This window comes from Anomalospiza imberbis, chromosome 14 (assembly GCF_031753505.1).
Source record: "Anomalospiza imberbis isolate Cuckoo-Finch-1a 21T00152 chromosome 14, ASM3175350v1, whole genome shotgun sequence".
Lineage (NCBI taxonomy): Eukaryota > Metazoa > Chordata > Aves > Passeriformes > Viduidae > Anomalospiza > Anomalospiza imberbis.
In genome coordinates, this window is record NC_089694.1 from 17,243,661 (window position 1) to 17,261,054 (window position 17,394).

General features: G+C 40.0%; 1 protein-coding gene across 1 annotated transcript in view; it reads right to left on the reverse strand.

The window, feature by feature from the left end:
* Nucleotides 1-17,394, reverse strand: part of ABCB7 (ATP binding cassette subfamily B member 7) — a 35,684-nt gene that overhangs the window by 8,893 nt on the left and 9,397 nt on the right. Inside the window, exons 4-12 of the mRNA XM_068205189.1 lie at nt 14,231-14,350; nt 6,830-6,962; nt 5,701-5,969; nt 4,451-4,539; nt 3,839-3,926; nt 3,030-3,204; nt 1,480-1,637; nt 779-942; nt 475-604 (exon numbers count right to left, since the gene is read on the reverse strand). Coding sequence (XP_068061290.1) covers nt 475-604; nt 779-942; nt 1,480-1,637; nt 3,030-3,204; nt 3,839-3,926; nt 4,451-4,539; nt 5,701-5,969; nt 6,830-6,962; nt 14,231-14,350 — 1,326 coding nt within the window. The remainder of the gene's footprint in view (nt 1-474; nt 605-778; nt 943-1,479; nt 1,638-3,029; nt 3,205-3,838; nt 3,927-4,450; nt 4,540-5,700; nt 5,970-6,829; nt 6,963-14,230; nt 14,351-17,394) is intronic.

A 17,394-nucleotide genomic window follows, 5' to 3' on the forward strand; every position in this document is an offset into this window, starting at 1 on the left:
ATAAGAAATTATGAACATCAGCTTCAAAACTGTCCCCAGCCCGTGAAAGAATCAATACAGAACGGCTTGTATTTTTCTTTACGCAGCCTGAAGGTGTTTGGGGACATTTCTTTTCCCAAAAAAGGGATTAATATATTTTGTGTCCTAAATATGTATGTCATGCATAGTTTCACCACTTTGCTAACTCATTACGGGTGGTAATCAACTATAAGGCTAAATCACTTAAAGCTGGAGGCAGTTTCTCATGGGGAGGCTTAAACACATTTCAGAAAATTGGATCTATATGATGATGCATATAAAAAATATAATATTTCCTGGGGGAAAAAAAGTCTAGTTCCTTTGAAAGTCACCATGCAACACCACTATGTTAGGACTGGCCTTCACTGAACAGTGCCAGATACTGAGAATTACTAGTACAATGGACTAGAACTACTGTTCCAATGGACTGTCAGGGGAGTAGGAAACACAGAATACCTGAGGCACAACTCCTATTGCCTTTCTCAGACTTTCCAAACTGACATCTTGGATGTTCTGTCCAGCAACATAAATATTTCCTTTCTGAGGTTCATAGAAACGAAATAATAACCTCACAATGGTGCTTTTCCTGGAATTGAAAAGAATTGAAGTTAATGTTACACCCTGGTTTGCCATTTACCATCTCCAATCGGGAATGATGTACAAACATAAATATAATACAAGATAAAAAGCAAACACAAGCAGCACCACATTTAAGAAACTAAATTCTGCATTGATTGGCATATTTAGTCCATTTACCCACCCTGACCCACTACCTCCTACAATGGCCACTTTCTTTCCTGCAGGGACTTCAAAGGACACTCCAGCAAGGACTTTCTGCCCCTCCAGATATTCAAAATGCACATTGTCAAAGGCAATGGAAGCAGTCTGGGGGGTGATCTGCAGGGGTGGAGCCAGCTCTTTGTCCTATGAAAAGAAGAGTTTCACTTTTATCTGCTGCCCAGAAATTATCTCCAACATGTCAGTCAACATGCTCAACAGTCCCTTTCCCACCTCAGGAAAAGGCAAACAGACACTTCAGCTCAGATATGTGGAAAATAATCATAATTTGCTGCACAAGTGACATTGGCTTGCTCTTCCTTTTCCCCAAAGGAGGTAAAAATTCCTGCTGTAAACACTCTGCCTCATAACTTCTTTTGCAATATATTCTGCATCATTAATTACCAATAAAAATCCAAGCACGAGGCATGAATACTTAAAATAAAAAAATCTCAATACAAACACAGCTGCCATGAAGCAATTTTTGCTTCTCTGCAAGAAAAAAAAATCAACTTATTGCAGTAACTGCACTTAAAGAAGAGGCAGAACAGCAACCTCACACACAACAACTCTTTCATGAGTAGAAATTAAACCTGGAAGATGAGAACATGGTGAAATGATGGCATTGCCACTAACAGCCCTGTTAAATGCCCAGATACTTTGAGAAAATAAGCTACTACTTACTTTAATTTTGGTATCTACACTGAGAAGTGTAAACAAGGTATTCATATCTATCAGCGCTTGTCTTGTCTCTCTGTACACTGTTCCCAGGAAGTTCAGGGGCAGAGAAAGCTGGAACAGCAATCCATTCACCATTACCAGATCTCCAACAGAAAGGCTGCCTTAAGACAAAAGGAGTGTGAGAGATTAAGGAGACTTGAAGGGTTTTCCTTTAAGGATGCACCAAAAGAAAGAATCATGTCCACGAAACCTAATTTCTTTTATCCCATTTCTAAACCCAGATGTTTAAATAACAAGCAAAACCCCAGAATCCATTCCCAGATTTTATATAGGGGTGCTTGAAACAAATGGCAATGTTTGTGTGGGTTTCACTTTAAAAAAGATGTAATAGCACTGGCAAATAAGGCAGGCAGCACATACAACATCAGATTGTAAAATCCACAGAGAGGCCTAAAGAAGTTAAAAGGAGAGGAAATAATATATGGAAGCACAAATCAGAAAAGACAATCTTAAGTACAATTACAGACAAATCCACGCGATAGATTTTGTCATGATCAAGAGAGAGCTTTCATACTGTATGTACCACAGAGCTGCTAAAACACACTGAGAACCTCTGGGCAGCTCGGTATCAAACAGGCTGATCAAGGGAAAACTCAGGATGTCACAGCAGCTAAAGGTAAGTGGCAGGTCAGTTCAGCTGAAACAGGCCCAGAAAGATGATTTAAAGCCATATGTCTACCATCCTGCTTCAAGCTATTCTAAATCTTCCTAAGAACAGCTATAAACTGCACCTACTGACTGATCTGTTCAGTGTAACCCTTCCCTGCCCTGGCATCTTTAAAAGGGGCAAAGCAGATGCAAAAAGAGCACATGGTATAAAGGTCTGCCCTTCAAACACTTCTGGATGTTAACAGTCTTTAAAGCATCATTATTTTTACTCTAAAACCACCTTGCTTTAGCAGAGTTTCATCCCAATTCTGTATTTGAAGCTTGTACTCTGTCTTCCTCATCAAGCAGGCTTTACTTTATGCAGTAAATTAAGACAAGTGTAGAACAGATGGAAGCAATTCTTTTAATAATGTACCCTTATGAATGGAAGGAAAGTGAATTATTGGTAACAAAACTACTGGAGACAAAGCACAGGGGTATATATACATGGAGTCTTGCCAACATGGGAAGGGAGAAGGGCAAAAAGAAAGGATCTTTGTACAATGTCCACAGAAATATTTTTATCTATAGAAGTGCCTTTCAAAAACCTTCAAGAAAAACTTCCTGAAGTGACATTTTCTTGGGATCTTTCTTTAACTGCTAAACTTTTGTAATGTTTTTGATAAAATCATAGTATGACTGAGTCATTGAGAGAGAGATATAATAAAGTTAATAATACTCCAAGAAGCAGAAACATATAGACAAAACTTAAGCAAAAAACTCTCAAACAAAACCTCTCAAAATGAACTATCACATCAACCCTCAGTTATTTAAGACTAACACCTCTGTTATGGATGAACTGAGGTAAAGGAGATTCATTTTAGGCTTACAGAAAGGTGAGTTACCTGCAATAATGCCCTGGCTGGCGAGCACCATGATGGCTGTTAAACCCACACTAAATATAGCACTCTGGCCAAAGTTGAGGAGAGCTAAAGTAGAGGTAGTCTTCAGGGAGGCTTTTTCATAAGTCTTCAGGAATTCATCATACCGTTGGGCTTCGTATTTTTCGTTATTGAAATACTACAATGTAAACAAAAATGGTAAATGTGACAGTGACAAACATGTTGGACTGTTTAAGTAGCTGTAAAATCCAGTATGAACAGACTGAGTGCACTGACACACAGCTCCTCTCCAACAGTTCTCACAACTGAAGGAAATAATCACAGAATATCCCGAGTTGGAAGGAACCCACAAGGGTCATGCAGTCCAGTTCCTGCCCAGGACACATCAACAATCCCACCCTGTGCCTGACAGAGCTGCCTAAACACTCCTGGAGCACTGGCAGCCTCGGGGCCATGCCCATTCCCTGGGAGCCTGTTCAGTGCCCCACCATCCTCTGGGGGAAGAACCTTTCCCCAGTATCCAACCTAAACCTCCTCTTCAAGACTAAGTTTACTCTTTGCAGAAATTGATGGTCAAGGTGATTCAGTCATGAAAGAAACTTCTTACTCTTTATTAACAAAGAGATTTTTTCCAGCCCCCGCTATCAACCTTCCTGTGACTGTCAATGCCACGCACTCCTCTTCAAATGAATAATGCTTAAAAATATGCTATTGCTCCAAATATGCATCCCTTTAAAGATGAATCTTATGACTCACTTCCCTAAGGCTGACAGAAGCAAGACAAAGAGCCTGGTAGTAAAGACTGGCCTTACCTTCACAGTCTCATAATTCAGGAGCGAGTCAATGGCAGCATTACCAGCATCGTTGTCAGCTTTGTTCATTTCTATCCGAAACTTTGTCCTGGGAAAGGAAGGTTTGATCCAATCACTGATGCCTGAGGATTTTAGCTTTTATATTTTTCAAACTCTGTACAGCATTAGCGTATAACTCTAAGCTCCATATAGAGTGTGAGCTAACTGTCTTCACATTCTGGTCAGACAAAACAATCCCTCTAGGCCTGAGATTCAAGGATACTCTACTGTCTCAGGCCCTGAAAAGTATCAACAAAAGTGAATTGGGAGGGGAGCAGACAGGGGGAATATGACTTCATTGCCTGAAGCTGTATTAGAGCATTAACCCCGGATATGTAAATGGACCAAACTTATAATTGTCTGAAAAACTCATGACCATTGTCCATCCTGGGTGTGTCCTTGGTGGTTTTTGCACTGCCTAAGGTGAACCTATTGAAGGCCTTTAATAAATACCCACTTTATTCTCTTAATCTTGTCTAGCCTCTGTTCTAGGTGGGCACTGCAAGGCATCATCCCAAGTTCAGGCTGAGGCATCAGAGCACCCTGAGGAATTGAGGGCAGGGCCTGCCTTACCTCCACTGTGTGATTCCTATCGTGAACGCTGCGTAGGCTCCCAGTGTCCCCAGAGTGACCAAAGCAAACTCAGCACCACATTTGTAATACTGGAAGATTTAAAATCAAATAAATAAAAAAAAAAAGAATCATCATCTTTTTCAAAACTTCGCTGTTGTCTCCAGCTAACCTATTCTAATTTTAAGACAAGAAATGATGGTCCCTCCCAACACAATCCCTGCTCTGAACAGCTTAAGACTAAACAAAGGCTTAAACTCAAAAGGAAAGCAGCAAGAAGGATTTAGATGGAAAGATTGGAGGCAATAACCAAGAGCCAGTGTATATAATACTGCAAAGTTATTTTTCACATTATAAAACATAAATGCTGCTGATGCTTGTGCTGTTTTCACAAATGAGTGTTTCTATGCTTTTTCAGTGGATTTTGAAAGAAAGCTGGACTGTAGAAGAAGGAATAAATGGCCTTGCAAAACAACTTAGGAAGCATTTTCTGTACTTCAGGGCACATCAGGAGAGAAAAGCCCTAAGGAGGGTTGGCTGACAGCCAGCCTCGTCTGCAACTTCCACTGGTTAGAAAATGTAACCCAACAGGCATTTCACTGTTCCATTCAAACTCGATTAAGTCCTTCTAAAAAGGCCAATAAACAGAACAAGATTCTTTTTTAAAATTTAAACCAAGATACATAATCAAGATTTAGATTTTTGCACCCAATTAACACTCAAAGTTCCTGACTTCGAAGACAAAATGTGTGATCTATTTTGCAGAAGTTTAAATTTCAGGACATTAAGCTTAAAACCTGCCAGGAGAAGCCTGTTTTCCAAAAGCTAGTTTTCATTTTTAAGTTCTGGATAAATCCAAATCAGTACTCAGGAAAGAACCAATAATCACTCCCTCCTCTATCCTGAATACACTGAACCACAACATTTTTATTGTTTCCTCACTATTCACCTGGGTATATTTGACACTTGTGTGCACAGTTCACTTTTCTGATTTCATTTTTCCAACAACTCTGAAGAAAAACATGAAAAACTGTCCACATAAATGCAACTGGCTGAAGAGAGGCTTTACATGTGAAAATAATTTCAAATAAGCTTATTTAAAGCAACAGATATTTGAAAACCATGGGTTACTCTCTTTTAAAGTAGTTGCTTTCACCTTATAAATTCAATTATTATTAGTAGTACTCAGTAGACTTTGGTAAGAGCATCATTCCTAAATGAGACAATTCCAACAATAACTACACCACACTTACCAGAATTCCACTGACCAGAGCCACTTCAAACGTTGTGGGTCCCAGGTTAAACACTAAAGCACTGAGAACAAAGCTGATGCCCCTGGTGCCTCTGTCGATGGTTTTTGACAGTGCTCCTGTTTGCCTGCTTAGATGGAAGGCCAGATCCAGGTTGTGAAGGTGCAGGAAAACATTCTTGGCAATCCTCCTGATTGAATTTTGAGCTACTTTCCCAAATACTGCATTTCTCGCTTCATTAAATAACGCTGCCCCAGCTCTTGAGATACCATCTAAAAAGGGATGAAAAAGTTTACAAAACGAAAATAATTATATTTTCAACTTCCCTTCATGCATGAAATTACACTAGACTCATTCTTTATATATTTTCAACAATTTTAGTTCAAATGTAATTTATACTTAATTGGCCCGAGCTTTATGCAATTTTTCATTTACAAACCATTGTGCACACATTTAAATCAGTTTCTTTTTATACCTGGTTATAAGAAAGGGCAGGATTTATAATCAAGAATAATTTCTATAAGCATTATTTCATTTTTTAATTGGAATACCAGAAGCAAGGTCAGAGAATATTGGGAACAGACATCAACAGTGACTATAAAATTGTTGCAACACTCAGAGGGCTGGAGTCCCTCTGCTCTGGGGGCTCTGGCAGAGCTGAGGACGTTCACCTGGAGAGAAGAAGGCTCCAGGGAGACCCCAGAGCCCCTGCCAGGGCCTGAGGGGCTCCAGGAGAGCTGGAGAGGGACTGGGGACAAGGCACAGAGGGACAGGACACAGGGAATGGCTCCCAGTGCCAGAGGGCACGGTTAGGTGGGATATTGGGAAAGAAATGTTCCCTGTGAGGGTGGTGAGGCCCTGGCACAGGGTGCCCAGAGCAGCTGGGGCTGCCCCTGGGCCCCTGAAGTGTCCAAGGCCAGGCTGGACAGGGTTTGGAGCAGCCTGGGGTAGTGGGACGTGTCCCTGCCCACAGATGACCTCTAGGGTCCCTTCCAGCCCAAACCACCCGGTGACTCTGTGATTCACAAGCAGCTGTGATGCTCAGCAGTGCAGTGGGCAGGAGCTCTGCTGAGCCCCTCCCTCCCCCGCTGCAGACCCTTAGCTCCCATCCACGAGCTGGGAATGCACTCACAGCCCACGAGGACAGCAGTTGCCAGGGTGGCCACAGTGCTTGGGGCATCGCCGAGGTTGAGCACGTTCCCAGACACCTGGTTGAGGCTGTCCACTGCATATTTGAACATGAAGGGAACCAATATATTCATGGCCTGAAAGCAGGAACACAACAATTAGACCATTTGCATTAAAACACATATGGATCATGACTGTTTTTTTCTGAAATTGCTCCACTGTCATATTTAGTCCCTAAGCACTCAGTGCAGGTGAGGTGGCTCTTTATTTCAAGCACAATGTTAAATCCTTGCTGCTGGGACTGCAGGGTTACTTTGTCTCTCTCACTGTTTCCTTTTAAATATGGATTTCTATCCTCAGCAAACTACACTGCAAAGGCCCTTGAAGTGAGGCTAAGCTCTCAGGACAGCACAGCAAGCCCAGGAACTGAATCAAGCAGCAGCCACTGCATGGCACACACAGTGCTACAAAACTGTCATCATTTGGAGCTGTTTGCTCTTTGTGGTGCTGACAGTGTTCAGTGTGAAGAAGCTCTCTTCCACAGGAAACCACTCACCTACACTTTGCTAACACTGGGTCACTGGGATGGATTAAACCAAAGCTCCAAGGAAGTCAAAGAAAATAAACCAACCCCTCCTTTGTCTCTGTTAACACTCCCCTAAAATTTAAATAACGCTTCCCATTTGCAACATGGCTCCAAATATTAATTTGGAGTCAGCATAAACCCTGGGGTTTGGCACAGCAGCACAAAAGATTTTCTGTAGAGTCTTTAAGACACTACAAATTACTGTACAAATATTAGTTTTCAAACAAAAAAGTCACATCCACCACATATCACTCAGTGTGTCAACAGTGGTGGCCCCTTTAGATGTGAAACCCCAAACAAATGGATATGTAAACATACCAACTTCAGCAGTTTTTTATTTGCACAACTGTAGCACAAGAAAATATGGAAAATCTCACAGAAAACATAAAATTCCTTGTTAATGCACCATTGTTACATTGCTCACTTATACCAACAAGAAAGGCAATTTACAGACAAACGTCATAAAATTAATAGAATTTCTTAATTCAAACTGCTCCTAACTGTTGAGAATTGAAAATAAGGATATAACTTTTTTAGCAGCTGAACAAGTATGTTATGACCGACAGTCTTACAATCACAGCAGATGTTAAAATACTTTACAGCAAGTTGACTTTGCTTAAAGTTGGGCATTTTTTTTTTTAGTATTTGGAAAAAAACTTGTGAGTAGATGACAAATTATTTTACATGAGAAGAAACAAAACACAGAAACCAGATTGATACAGATATTTCAGCTCTCTCCACCAAATGTTTTGGATACCCACTTAGATCTCAATTGTATTTAGGGACATCTGTCAAAGCTGAAAGCCCAGGGGAAAAACTGTTGATTAACTGGATAAAACTCGATTTTGAGAGAAAAGAGTGATAAAGTCATTCTTAAGTTCAGTCCAAATTCAAGGGGGAAGACAGACTTCCAGAAGCTCTAATGACTGTCCCAGGATCCAATATTCCCAGTTTTACAAGTTATGGCAAATAGTGGAAGGTACAAACTTCACCAAGCAGAGCAACTGGGTTCTGAAAATATTTTTGTAAACTACAGATTTAAAGAAAACAATGTAAATTAATTTTTTGAATCTGTGCTGTTTTTTTTTAGACAGTGTTTTAGTCTAAAGATTTAAATGCAAATGAGGAAGGAATGAATTTTCTCCTCTTCACCCATGTATTCCCTAAGAAATACATTATTAAAAACACGTCAAAATTCTCAACACAGCATAATTGAGATAACTCCTGAGAGGAGACACATGAGATATAAGGGCACCTGGGTGAGGTCAGTGCTGGTTTGTTAGTGACTGAAAAGAGAAAACAGCTGAAAGACCAGGTCCTACTTCCAACGTTCCTCTGGAACTTGTCCAGTGCAGCCTGAGAGTCCTTCAGCCACAGCTCCCCTTCTCACAGATGGGAATTGTGGAAATCTCAAATCCCTCTCCCTTCCCCAGTATAACCAAACAACTCCACTTTGCCTTCAGAGGTACTGAAACTCGATTTTGGGATGGCATTTTGTTCTTGATAAAGATGAATCTACAGCCATGTGTGTTCCAGTGACAACCAACATGACAAAGTGCAGTTTTTCCTGGGAGAGACCTCTCAGGAGAAAATAAGAATATTGTAATGCAGATGGTCTTCATTTGCTGCAGATTCTCACAAATCTCTCTGCAGGGATTTTATTCCTCACTAGACTGTGCTACACTACAGGTAGTTTTGAAATAGAACTACAGATATATTTAAAGTCCATTTAAAGAAAAGAGATGTATTCTTTAAACTGCTGTTCTCCACTCACAATTAATTTAACTGGTAACAGCCTACAATTTTGCAGAAATGTCTTCTTTTACATCAATATAATTCTTCCCAATAGAGTTTTAAATGAAATTTAAAGCCTGGTCTCAGGTTATAGTTGTTCTGACTCCTGGAGGGTAAAGCTTGAATAAGAACAAGGCAGCACAGTATTGCATTTCATTAGCAATCAAGACAGTCTGCTTTCTAGTAATTTAAAAAGAAAAAAGTTAATCTTACAAAGTTTATAGCAAGAGATGAGAGGCCATTATTAGAAACAGGCCTTTCCTACTCAATTTGTTAAGTCAATGAGATCACATTCATAGTAATGGAAACAAAATTTCATCCTTCTGCATAAATTCACAGCTCTCTCTTTGTATTTGCTGGCACAGAACAAAAAGCTTTAAGCACACCTTGGTAGACCATGAAAATCTACCATGAAAAACAATTGTCTTACACAATATATCTGTACAGGCTTCCCTCCTCTGCCTAATGCCTGAAAGCTTGATAACAATTCCCATTAAAAAGACTCTTTCAATATGAATTTGTACATTTTCTATTTCTGGGTTTGAATTAATAGCTTATCCTTGCTTGAATTTATTGGAAAGCAAATACAGCATCCCATGAAATCATCCCAACTCAATTGCCCACATTTAACAGCAGGTTGCCCTAGAATGAATCATGAGTAAATGAGTTTAAATATTTTTTTAATGACTGCACTGTTTTAAGCTGACAGTGCAGTATCATCTTTATTCCCCCATGGGACCACACTATTTTTGAGGCAAACAGCCTTATCTTTGATTTTGCTCTTCCCAGCATTTTTTGTTTAATAAAGATGATGAATTAATGACAGGCTGAGCCCCAACAAGATAAAACTGGTCCTGGTAGAAAACTGGTTCACTGATAGAACAGTGAACTGTTCTTTGCCAATAATTCAGTGAGAAATGCTGGCATGAAGATGACTGAATTTATCTCTGGACCAATATAAACATACACATCCAACAGCTCCATTTGTGGAGATACACACAGAAATTGCCATCCCTTGTAGAGGCAAGACTGCTGAAGAAGCTCCAAAATGTGCTCCAGATGAGGGAAGAAGCACCTGGCTTCATGGCTTCTTCAAATTTAATGATGACCTGAACTACACTTATTCCAGTAGGGAAAAAACCCAAACCAATTTTAAATACTTTTCACCTGAAACTCCTCAAAAAGCTAACAATTTCTAAAGGTTTATTGCAATTATCTAACTCCATCTGAGCCCTTAGAAAGAGCTCAAACACCAAGATCATAGGAACATGCTTCACTGATCAGCTGGATATCGTTATCTTTGCATGCAGGCAGAATTTGCAATTCAGCCCGTGTCCTGCCTCCTTAGCCAACCATTCCTGTTCTGAAACTGATGGAATTAGCAGTCAGTAGAAATGCAGAGAGTCTGAAAGAATTCTTTGGCTCATGAATAACACATGCCTGGTCTGTGACCAGGAGGCCAAAACCCATTGCAGGCTGACAGAGGTGACAAGTGATTTTGTCATATTCATGTGTTTAATCCAGCTCCTCAGAAGCCTCAGCACTTTTCTCCTTGTGCCACAGAAGAAAAAAGGGAAAACCAGAAAAGTAAGGAAGCATTTGCTATACAATCACCAGCAGAGAAGCCAAAAAAGGGGGGAGAACATGGAAAAAGAAAATCCAGATATGCAGAAGCTGAGGAGGCTGAGCTATGTGACTGAAAACACAGATAATGCCCTGTGCACTCCTCTCACCTGCCTTCCTCTTGCATCCTTCAGATCATGTACACACATCTAGATAGGTTATAAATATTTAAGGTAAAAATTTAAAGTGTGTCATAATAATACAACAAATCTTGCAAGGAAGAAAAGACCTCACTAGCCCTGGAGCAGACTCCATCCTGTCATAAAAAGCCATACTAACAGCTCGCTTTGAAGGCTCACAATACCACTGGCAGATATGTGGAGACAAAAAGGAACCAAAAATCACAATAATTTGTTCAATGACAGGCAACTGGGCCCCACAAAAGGAGTCAAGACAGATTGTAACTGCAGGCTCTTCAGTAGCTGCACACAAACTGACTTTTGTTTTGAAAGTGTATTTTACTGAACTGGAAGATTTAAAGAGACAAATTATTTCTCAAGCAGCAGCACAAGGAGAAATGAACTCCAGTTGTTTTGTGGGTAAGGAACCAAATTAAACTGGGGGTTTATTCCTTACATTTTTCCCCCATAGCTGAGAATTTCATAACCTACCTGTCCTCTGTGATTCCTTGGAGTTTTCACAGAATAAAACCAAAGCCACCTTACAGCTGCTGTATTTTAACTGGAAACCTAATGCTGTAAATTCAGAGGTATAAAACCTGAAAATCTTTTGTCAATCTCAGAAGGAGTTGGCCAAAAGGTTTACAGAAGTGTTTCTTTTGGGGGAAGGTAACTTGCAGCAGCCATCATGACCATACAGTTCTCTATGCAAACCCCCTCAGAACGAGGGGCCTTTAGACAGAATCCACAATAAGGATGTAAATCCTTCAGACAGAGAATTCACTTTGTTCCACTGTGAACAAAGAAATCAGGCCAGGACTGCAGTGAGGAGAAAAACATGCTGGTGTTCCTGTGCTGACACAATTATATAGCAGAAAAACTTTAGCAAACAGCTTGTGTGGTCTGTGGAGTGCATTATAATTAACCTCACAAGCAACCAGAACAAAGGGCTCCCAAACGGGATAATGAGGAAACCACACACAATTACACATGGTCCAGGAAAGATACAGGTAAACTACTTTGTACTGCATTTTCTCCAGGACTAAGTGACCTTTTGTGTGCTCTGGAAGGGCAGCAGATGTTCAGGGCTCAAAGATGTGACAGACTCACTACAGCTCTGGAATAAACTATTGCACACCACTTGTGTCACACTGACACACACAGTATGTGTAAAGTATGAAGCAACTCAAGAAAAGTTCTTCCCACAAAGGAAGAGTGAGCACAGCTCCTAAGATGAGGGGTAACTCCTTAATTTGCAGTTATCCAACACAGCTTTGTAATGACAGAACAAAACAAAGAACAGTAGCAAAGGACAGCTAGAAGACGTCCATAAAATTTTTCACCCCTGCCAGTTATGATATTTATTTTCCATAGAGAGCTTGCTGTGTGTTTTCCTAATGAAATCCTTGTTTGCCCAAACAAACATTCTCACAAAACCCTTCTGCTTTAACAAGCATCCCCTAAAAGCTGGGAAAAGCTCAACAGGTTTTCTGATTTTCTTCTAAGAGTCTGCTCTGGACATCAGGGCTTCTGGGCTGCCTTGTACAAATATAAAGTGGGAAACTTAAGAGAACACTTAAGAGGTCCAAACACCCAGTTATTTCCCCAAAGAGCAGTTCAATGATTTTCAGATGGGGGAAACATCTCTCTCTCCCAGTAGAAGTATAATAGCTCTTTTTTACACCAAATACTATTTGCTAGAGTCAAGGCATCCTGGTCATCAATTTTGTTTTCTTAACACCCCAGAAAGCTGCTTGAAACATTAATAGGACTTCTTAAAGGCAAGGTACAGTGCTGCCACATGCAGGATTAGAGGCTGGATTCACATTTCTCCATCATAGCCATATAACACTACAAATTAGGGAATAGGGAATTGGGGAGAAGAAGAGAAAAAAATACTTCAAACATTTAAGAATTGCCTTCAGTTTATTATTAACATTACTAATAAGAGTCTTGAAAAAGGAAGTGAGTTAGACTAATTTTCATATCCACCTGGTAGATCCACATCACAAAACCTCAAGGCATCTGCATTTTTGAGCAGAGTTTCCCCCAGAGTTTTAAAATGCAGTGGAAAGCATTGCTGTGTGTTTTGCCCAGGCACACAAAAAGGGGGAAAGTTCACTTGCACAGTCCAGCCATATTCTGCATGTCATCACCTGCATTATCAGCAATATCCTGAACTGCAGCACAACCCAAGTATCTGCTGGAGACAGTACCCACGAGTACCTGAGAGATAAAAACCTCTTGAGAAAGCACTGTAGACCAGCAATTCCTCCCAAGCACATTTCTCTCCCAGGCACTCCTCTTTTAACACCTACAGAGCTGAAATTTGTCTCTTCTCTCTTTTCATAACATGGCAATGGTGCTGAGTGCTAATATTAGCTTTATGTTTGGTTAAAATTGCTGTATTTATAAGCAACCCAGCTGAGCTGTATGTCTCAATGAAATTCACAAAACTTCCTCCCAGTATTTTGTAATCAAATACTTTTTTTTTTTAATTTAAAGCAAAAGGAGGCTAACATTTGCTCTTAGGAACTATTCCTACAAGGTTTGCACAGAATTTGAATTATATCCCCTTTTAATCTGCAGAACACTTTTGCATGCCAAATTCTTTGAAAGAACAAATAAACACTAATGCTGTTGCAGGTAAGAATACAGAAGATCCCTTCACATAATGAAATAAAAGTAAGAGCAATGTTCCATTTCATAATCAAAGACTACATGAAAAATCATTTGAATGAAAGCAGGCCTGTTAAATACAAAAGGTTATACAGCTTCTCCCATATTAGGACACCAGAGGAGTCCCCAGAACAATTAATTCCCCTGTTATCTCACAGAGAAATATCAGACTGGAGCTCAGATCCCCTTCCCACAGCACAGCAAGACTGTGAACAGGCACCACCACATTGATCAAGTTCAGGGTTGAGAATGGGCAGAGAGCCTTGAAGAAATCCTGTCTGACAGCACCACACAAGCAGAGAAGAACAGCCTTTAACTCCCTTTTTCTGTAATTTCTGAGGTAAATAATTAACCAGCAATGGAAAATCCTGGGCTAAACTAATGAGATCAAGGGAAACAAAAATTCTAGTTGTCATCATCACCTCCCTAAACATTACCTGCAGATACACCCTGCTCCAAAATCCAAGCTATCATTTCTCATATATGCTCCTGTGAAAAACCCAGACATCTTAAGAGCGTAAAAGCCCATAAATACTAGAAAAGAAAACGATTCCTTGCACAGATGAACAGCAAGTGTGAGAGTACAACAAGTATCTGTTCTTACCTTGGCACTTGCCAGAAAGCCCAGGGAAATGGCGACCCTGGCGCGCAGGTCGGGCCTGTCTTTGGGCCACACGTAGGACAGCATTGCCCGGATGATCTTCTTGGCATCGATCTCCTTCAGCTGTGGGAAAGGACAAACAAAGGCACTGCCTTACAAAGAGACTTGGGAAGTAAAATAACTATAAATAAGAATGAATTTGATACAATTGGATCACTTCTGTATTTCATTTGATAGGAAATAGACACTTGACAATGTCTGAGACTAAGACTGCCTATGAACATTTCAAGGTGGAAGTTTTTAGGTTTATATCCATGACATGCCATTAAAATGTTCCATGTTCTCCAGACTGCAAGTCTGGCTGGCTACAACTGGAACACAGAGAAAGCCATAATTCCCCACCTTGAAATACTTCACAGAACAAACAAACTGACCCTTCTTTTTCATCTCCTCAAGACTGCTGTACAAAATTCAAGGGCTTGCTACTTGTTTTTTGGAAGATGTTTTAAGATAGCAGGAGAGAAATGCAAAAAAAATTAACGCATTAACAAAATAACTAAGGCAAGAAGGAAGCCTGAAATGTCCACAATAAACATAAATAGTTTGGAGAACATTCCCTGACACTGGATAATTAGGCTTCACAAGGCAGAAGATGTACATGGCCACATCCTGGCTTAACTGATGCTATCAATTTTAACTGAATTCTTTAAATAGGCTCTCCTCCAAATCTCAAATTCTGTCCTAAGTAAGAGCACAATCCATTTAACAAGATAGCTTGAAAAACATTACTTTTTCTGTTTGGGTTTATTTTGAGTTTTGCTTTGGGATTATTTTTCTGTTGTTGGGTTTGGTTGCTGTATTTTTTTACAGCAAGGTAGGCTATTTTCCAGATGGACAGATGTTTATCATTGACACTTGTGATAATCCCACTGAACTCCCAAGCTAAATTAACTGCAGCCTAAACCACGCTTCCTAATTGAGGACAAGAGGATGTGCAGCAACACAGAGCACAAGTATCAACAAGTCATTTTTCTGTGTTGGCTACACTGGGGTGAACTTGAAAGACATGAGGGTTATCTAAGACAGAAAGGAGGGCAGCAAGGGCAGCTAATCTCCCCATTTCAGGCAATATTTTGTAGTGGGGAGGAGGGAGGGAAACAAAAAGTTAGTGCACACCTTTCAAAGATGACTCTTGTGACAGAAGTCAGTAGGAAGGGGGAGTATTGTAATAAATCTTACTGTTCGAGGATAAACCAAATTAGAAAAGAAATTCTCTCTTAAGGTCTGGGGTGAATAAGCAAGAAAGGAGAGGTCTGTTAAAAGGTAAAATTGCTGAGGCAACCAGGGAAGGCAATCCTATAAAGGTAAGCTTTTAAAAGCACCAGGAAATTCATCTCAGTTCTTCTAGTCACAGCTTCAAGCAAAACCAAGGCATTTTGTCACCAAATGTCCTTGCAAATGTATCGGAACATTACGCAGGATAAACACATTTCAAACTACTTTTAAAAAATGGTTATATGCAGATTTGTCATTGGAGAGAGGATGCAAAAGTGCCTCTATTGCATCCTACCCACTTAAAAGATGGAGATATCTGCTGCAGCATATACACAAATCTTTCCATTTGAGCCAAGTATATGCATAAAAAGCAGTTCAAACACGTGGAAAGTATCTTTGATCACCACTTACAGGTTAAAAGGAAGTTAAAAAAAATGGTACCACATTAACACAGAAGATACAAAAGTGCAATCAGAGCAGTTCTAATTATGTGTTGCTATTGGCTAGGCAGACTTTGCACAGAAAACCTATTAAAAGGAACAAAATATATTGGCTGCAAACAAGAAATCTATTTCCTTTTTTCATGGCTCTGAACGGTGACAGAAGTAAATCCATTTAGAAAAAAGTCAGGAGGCAGCCACTCACTTGCCAAAGGCCTTGCAAAGGAACAAGAAGGAATATCAAAGGATGCAAAATGCACACATATTACATCAAAGTTTACCATGAAATAAATGTTACCGTTGAACAGAAACATGAGTTTAAATTTTGTTTAAATATGCAAGCGGCAACATTAAGAATTAAAATGAGCAATCTGTTCAATGGACTCAGGCCCTTTTTTGACTCTCTGAGGTACATAAAAAGGTTAAGAGATTAATTTATTTTACCTCCTTTTAAATGGTAGTAATGTTTTACATTTTCTTTACAGGTCTATTTCTACTGAAATGCAAGGAACAGAAGGAAAATATTATACATCTAATACAACAGGGAGCAAAGAAGGAAAGACTATTCCTCTTTTTGAATGCAGCATGGTTTTAAAACACTCTTATGTAGTACTGAAGATTATTTGTGAAAGAATAACCAATGACCAACTTCATTTCCCTTCTACCCATCCCATCCAGGTTCTGGGACCTTTTAAAATACCTAAAGAGGGGGTAAAAAAAGAAAGCCATAATTCCTCTTCACCATCTCCATGGTTATGGAGCACTGCAAGGCATTCACTGGGCTGACCCTGTCACTTGGTGGATAAAGCCTGTGCCAGGATGATGAGCTGTCAGAAGTGGGATACAAGAAAGTGGTAATTTGACATGAATTTAAGCTGTCACTGCTGATGAAGTGAGAAATACACAATTCTGGCTCCCTGTGTGCTCCCTCAGGAAGCTCTATCATCCCTTTTTTTGTACCAGCAGAAGTTTCTCCCCCTGCACGAGGTTATTCTCCCAGCCAGCACCAAAAAATCCCCCAAAGCTGGTAAAGATCAGTTCTGATCTCAGTACTCAGCACAGCAGCCTCTGCTGTAAGTAAAAAGTTCTTTTGGAATTTAAAAAAGTGTAAGTTTCTTTAGTAGTTATATGTGAGATGAAGGTAATGTGCCCTTCACTCTGTGCTCATCCTTAGTGCTCAGTTCTGTACCTGCAGAAGCTGCTGTAAAAGGGGCAATTTAAAATGTCACTCCCAAAGTCAGAATAAACAGCCTGGTTTGTCAGAAAAAATATGGAATAGGGAAAGGTGTAATAGAGCTGACAGGTATCTCACCTGCAGTTCTCCTGGAAGTATAATCCTAGGGGGAAAAATGTAGTAAATGGGGTGCCAGTATTTTTACACAGTGAATACAAGTGCATGTATACATGAGATACAGGAACTGCACTTGGAGCAGCAGAGTATTTCCTTCCCTT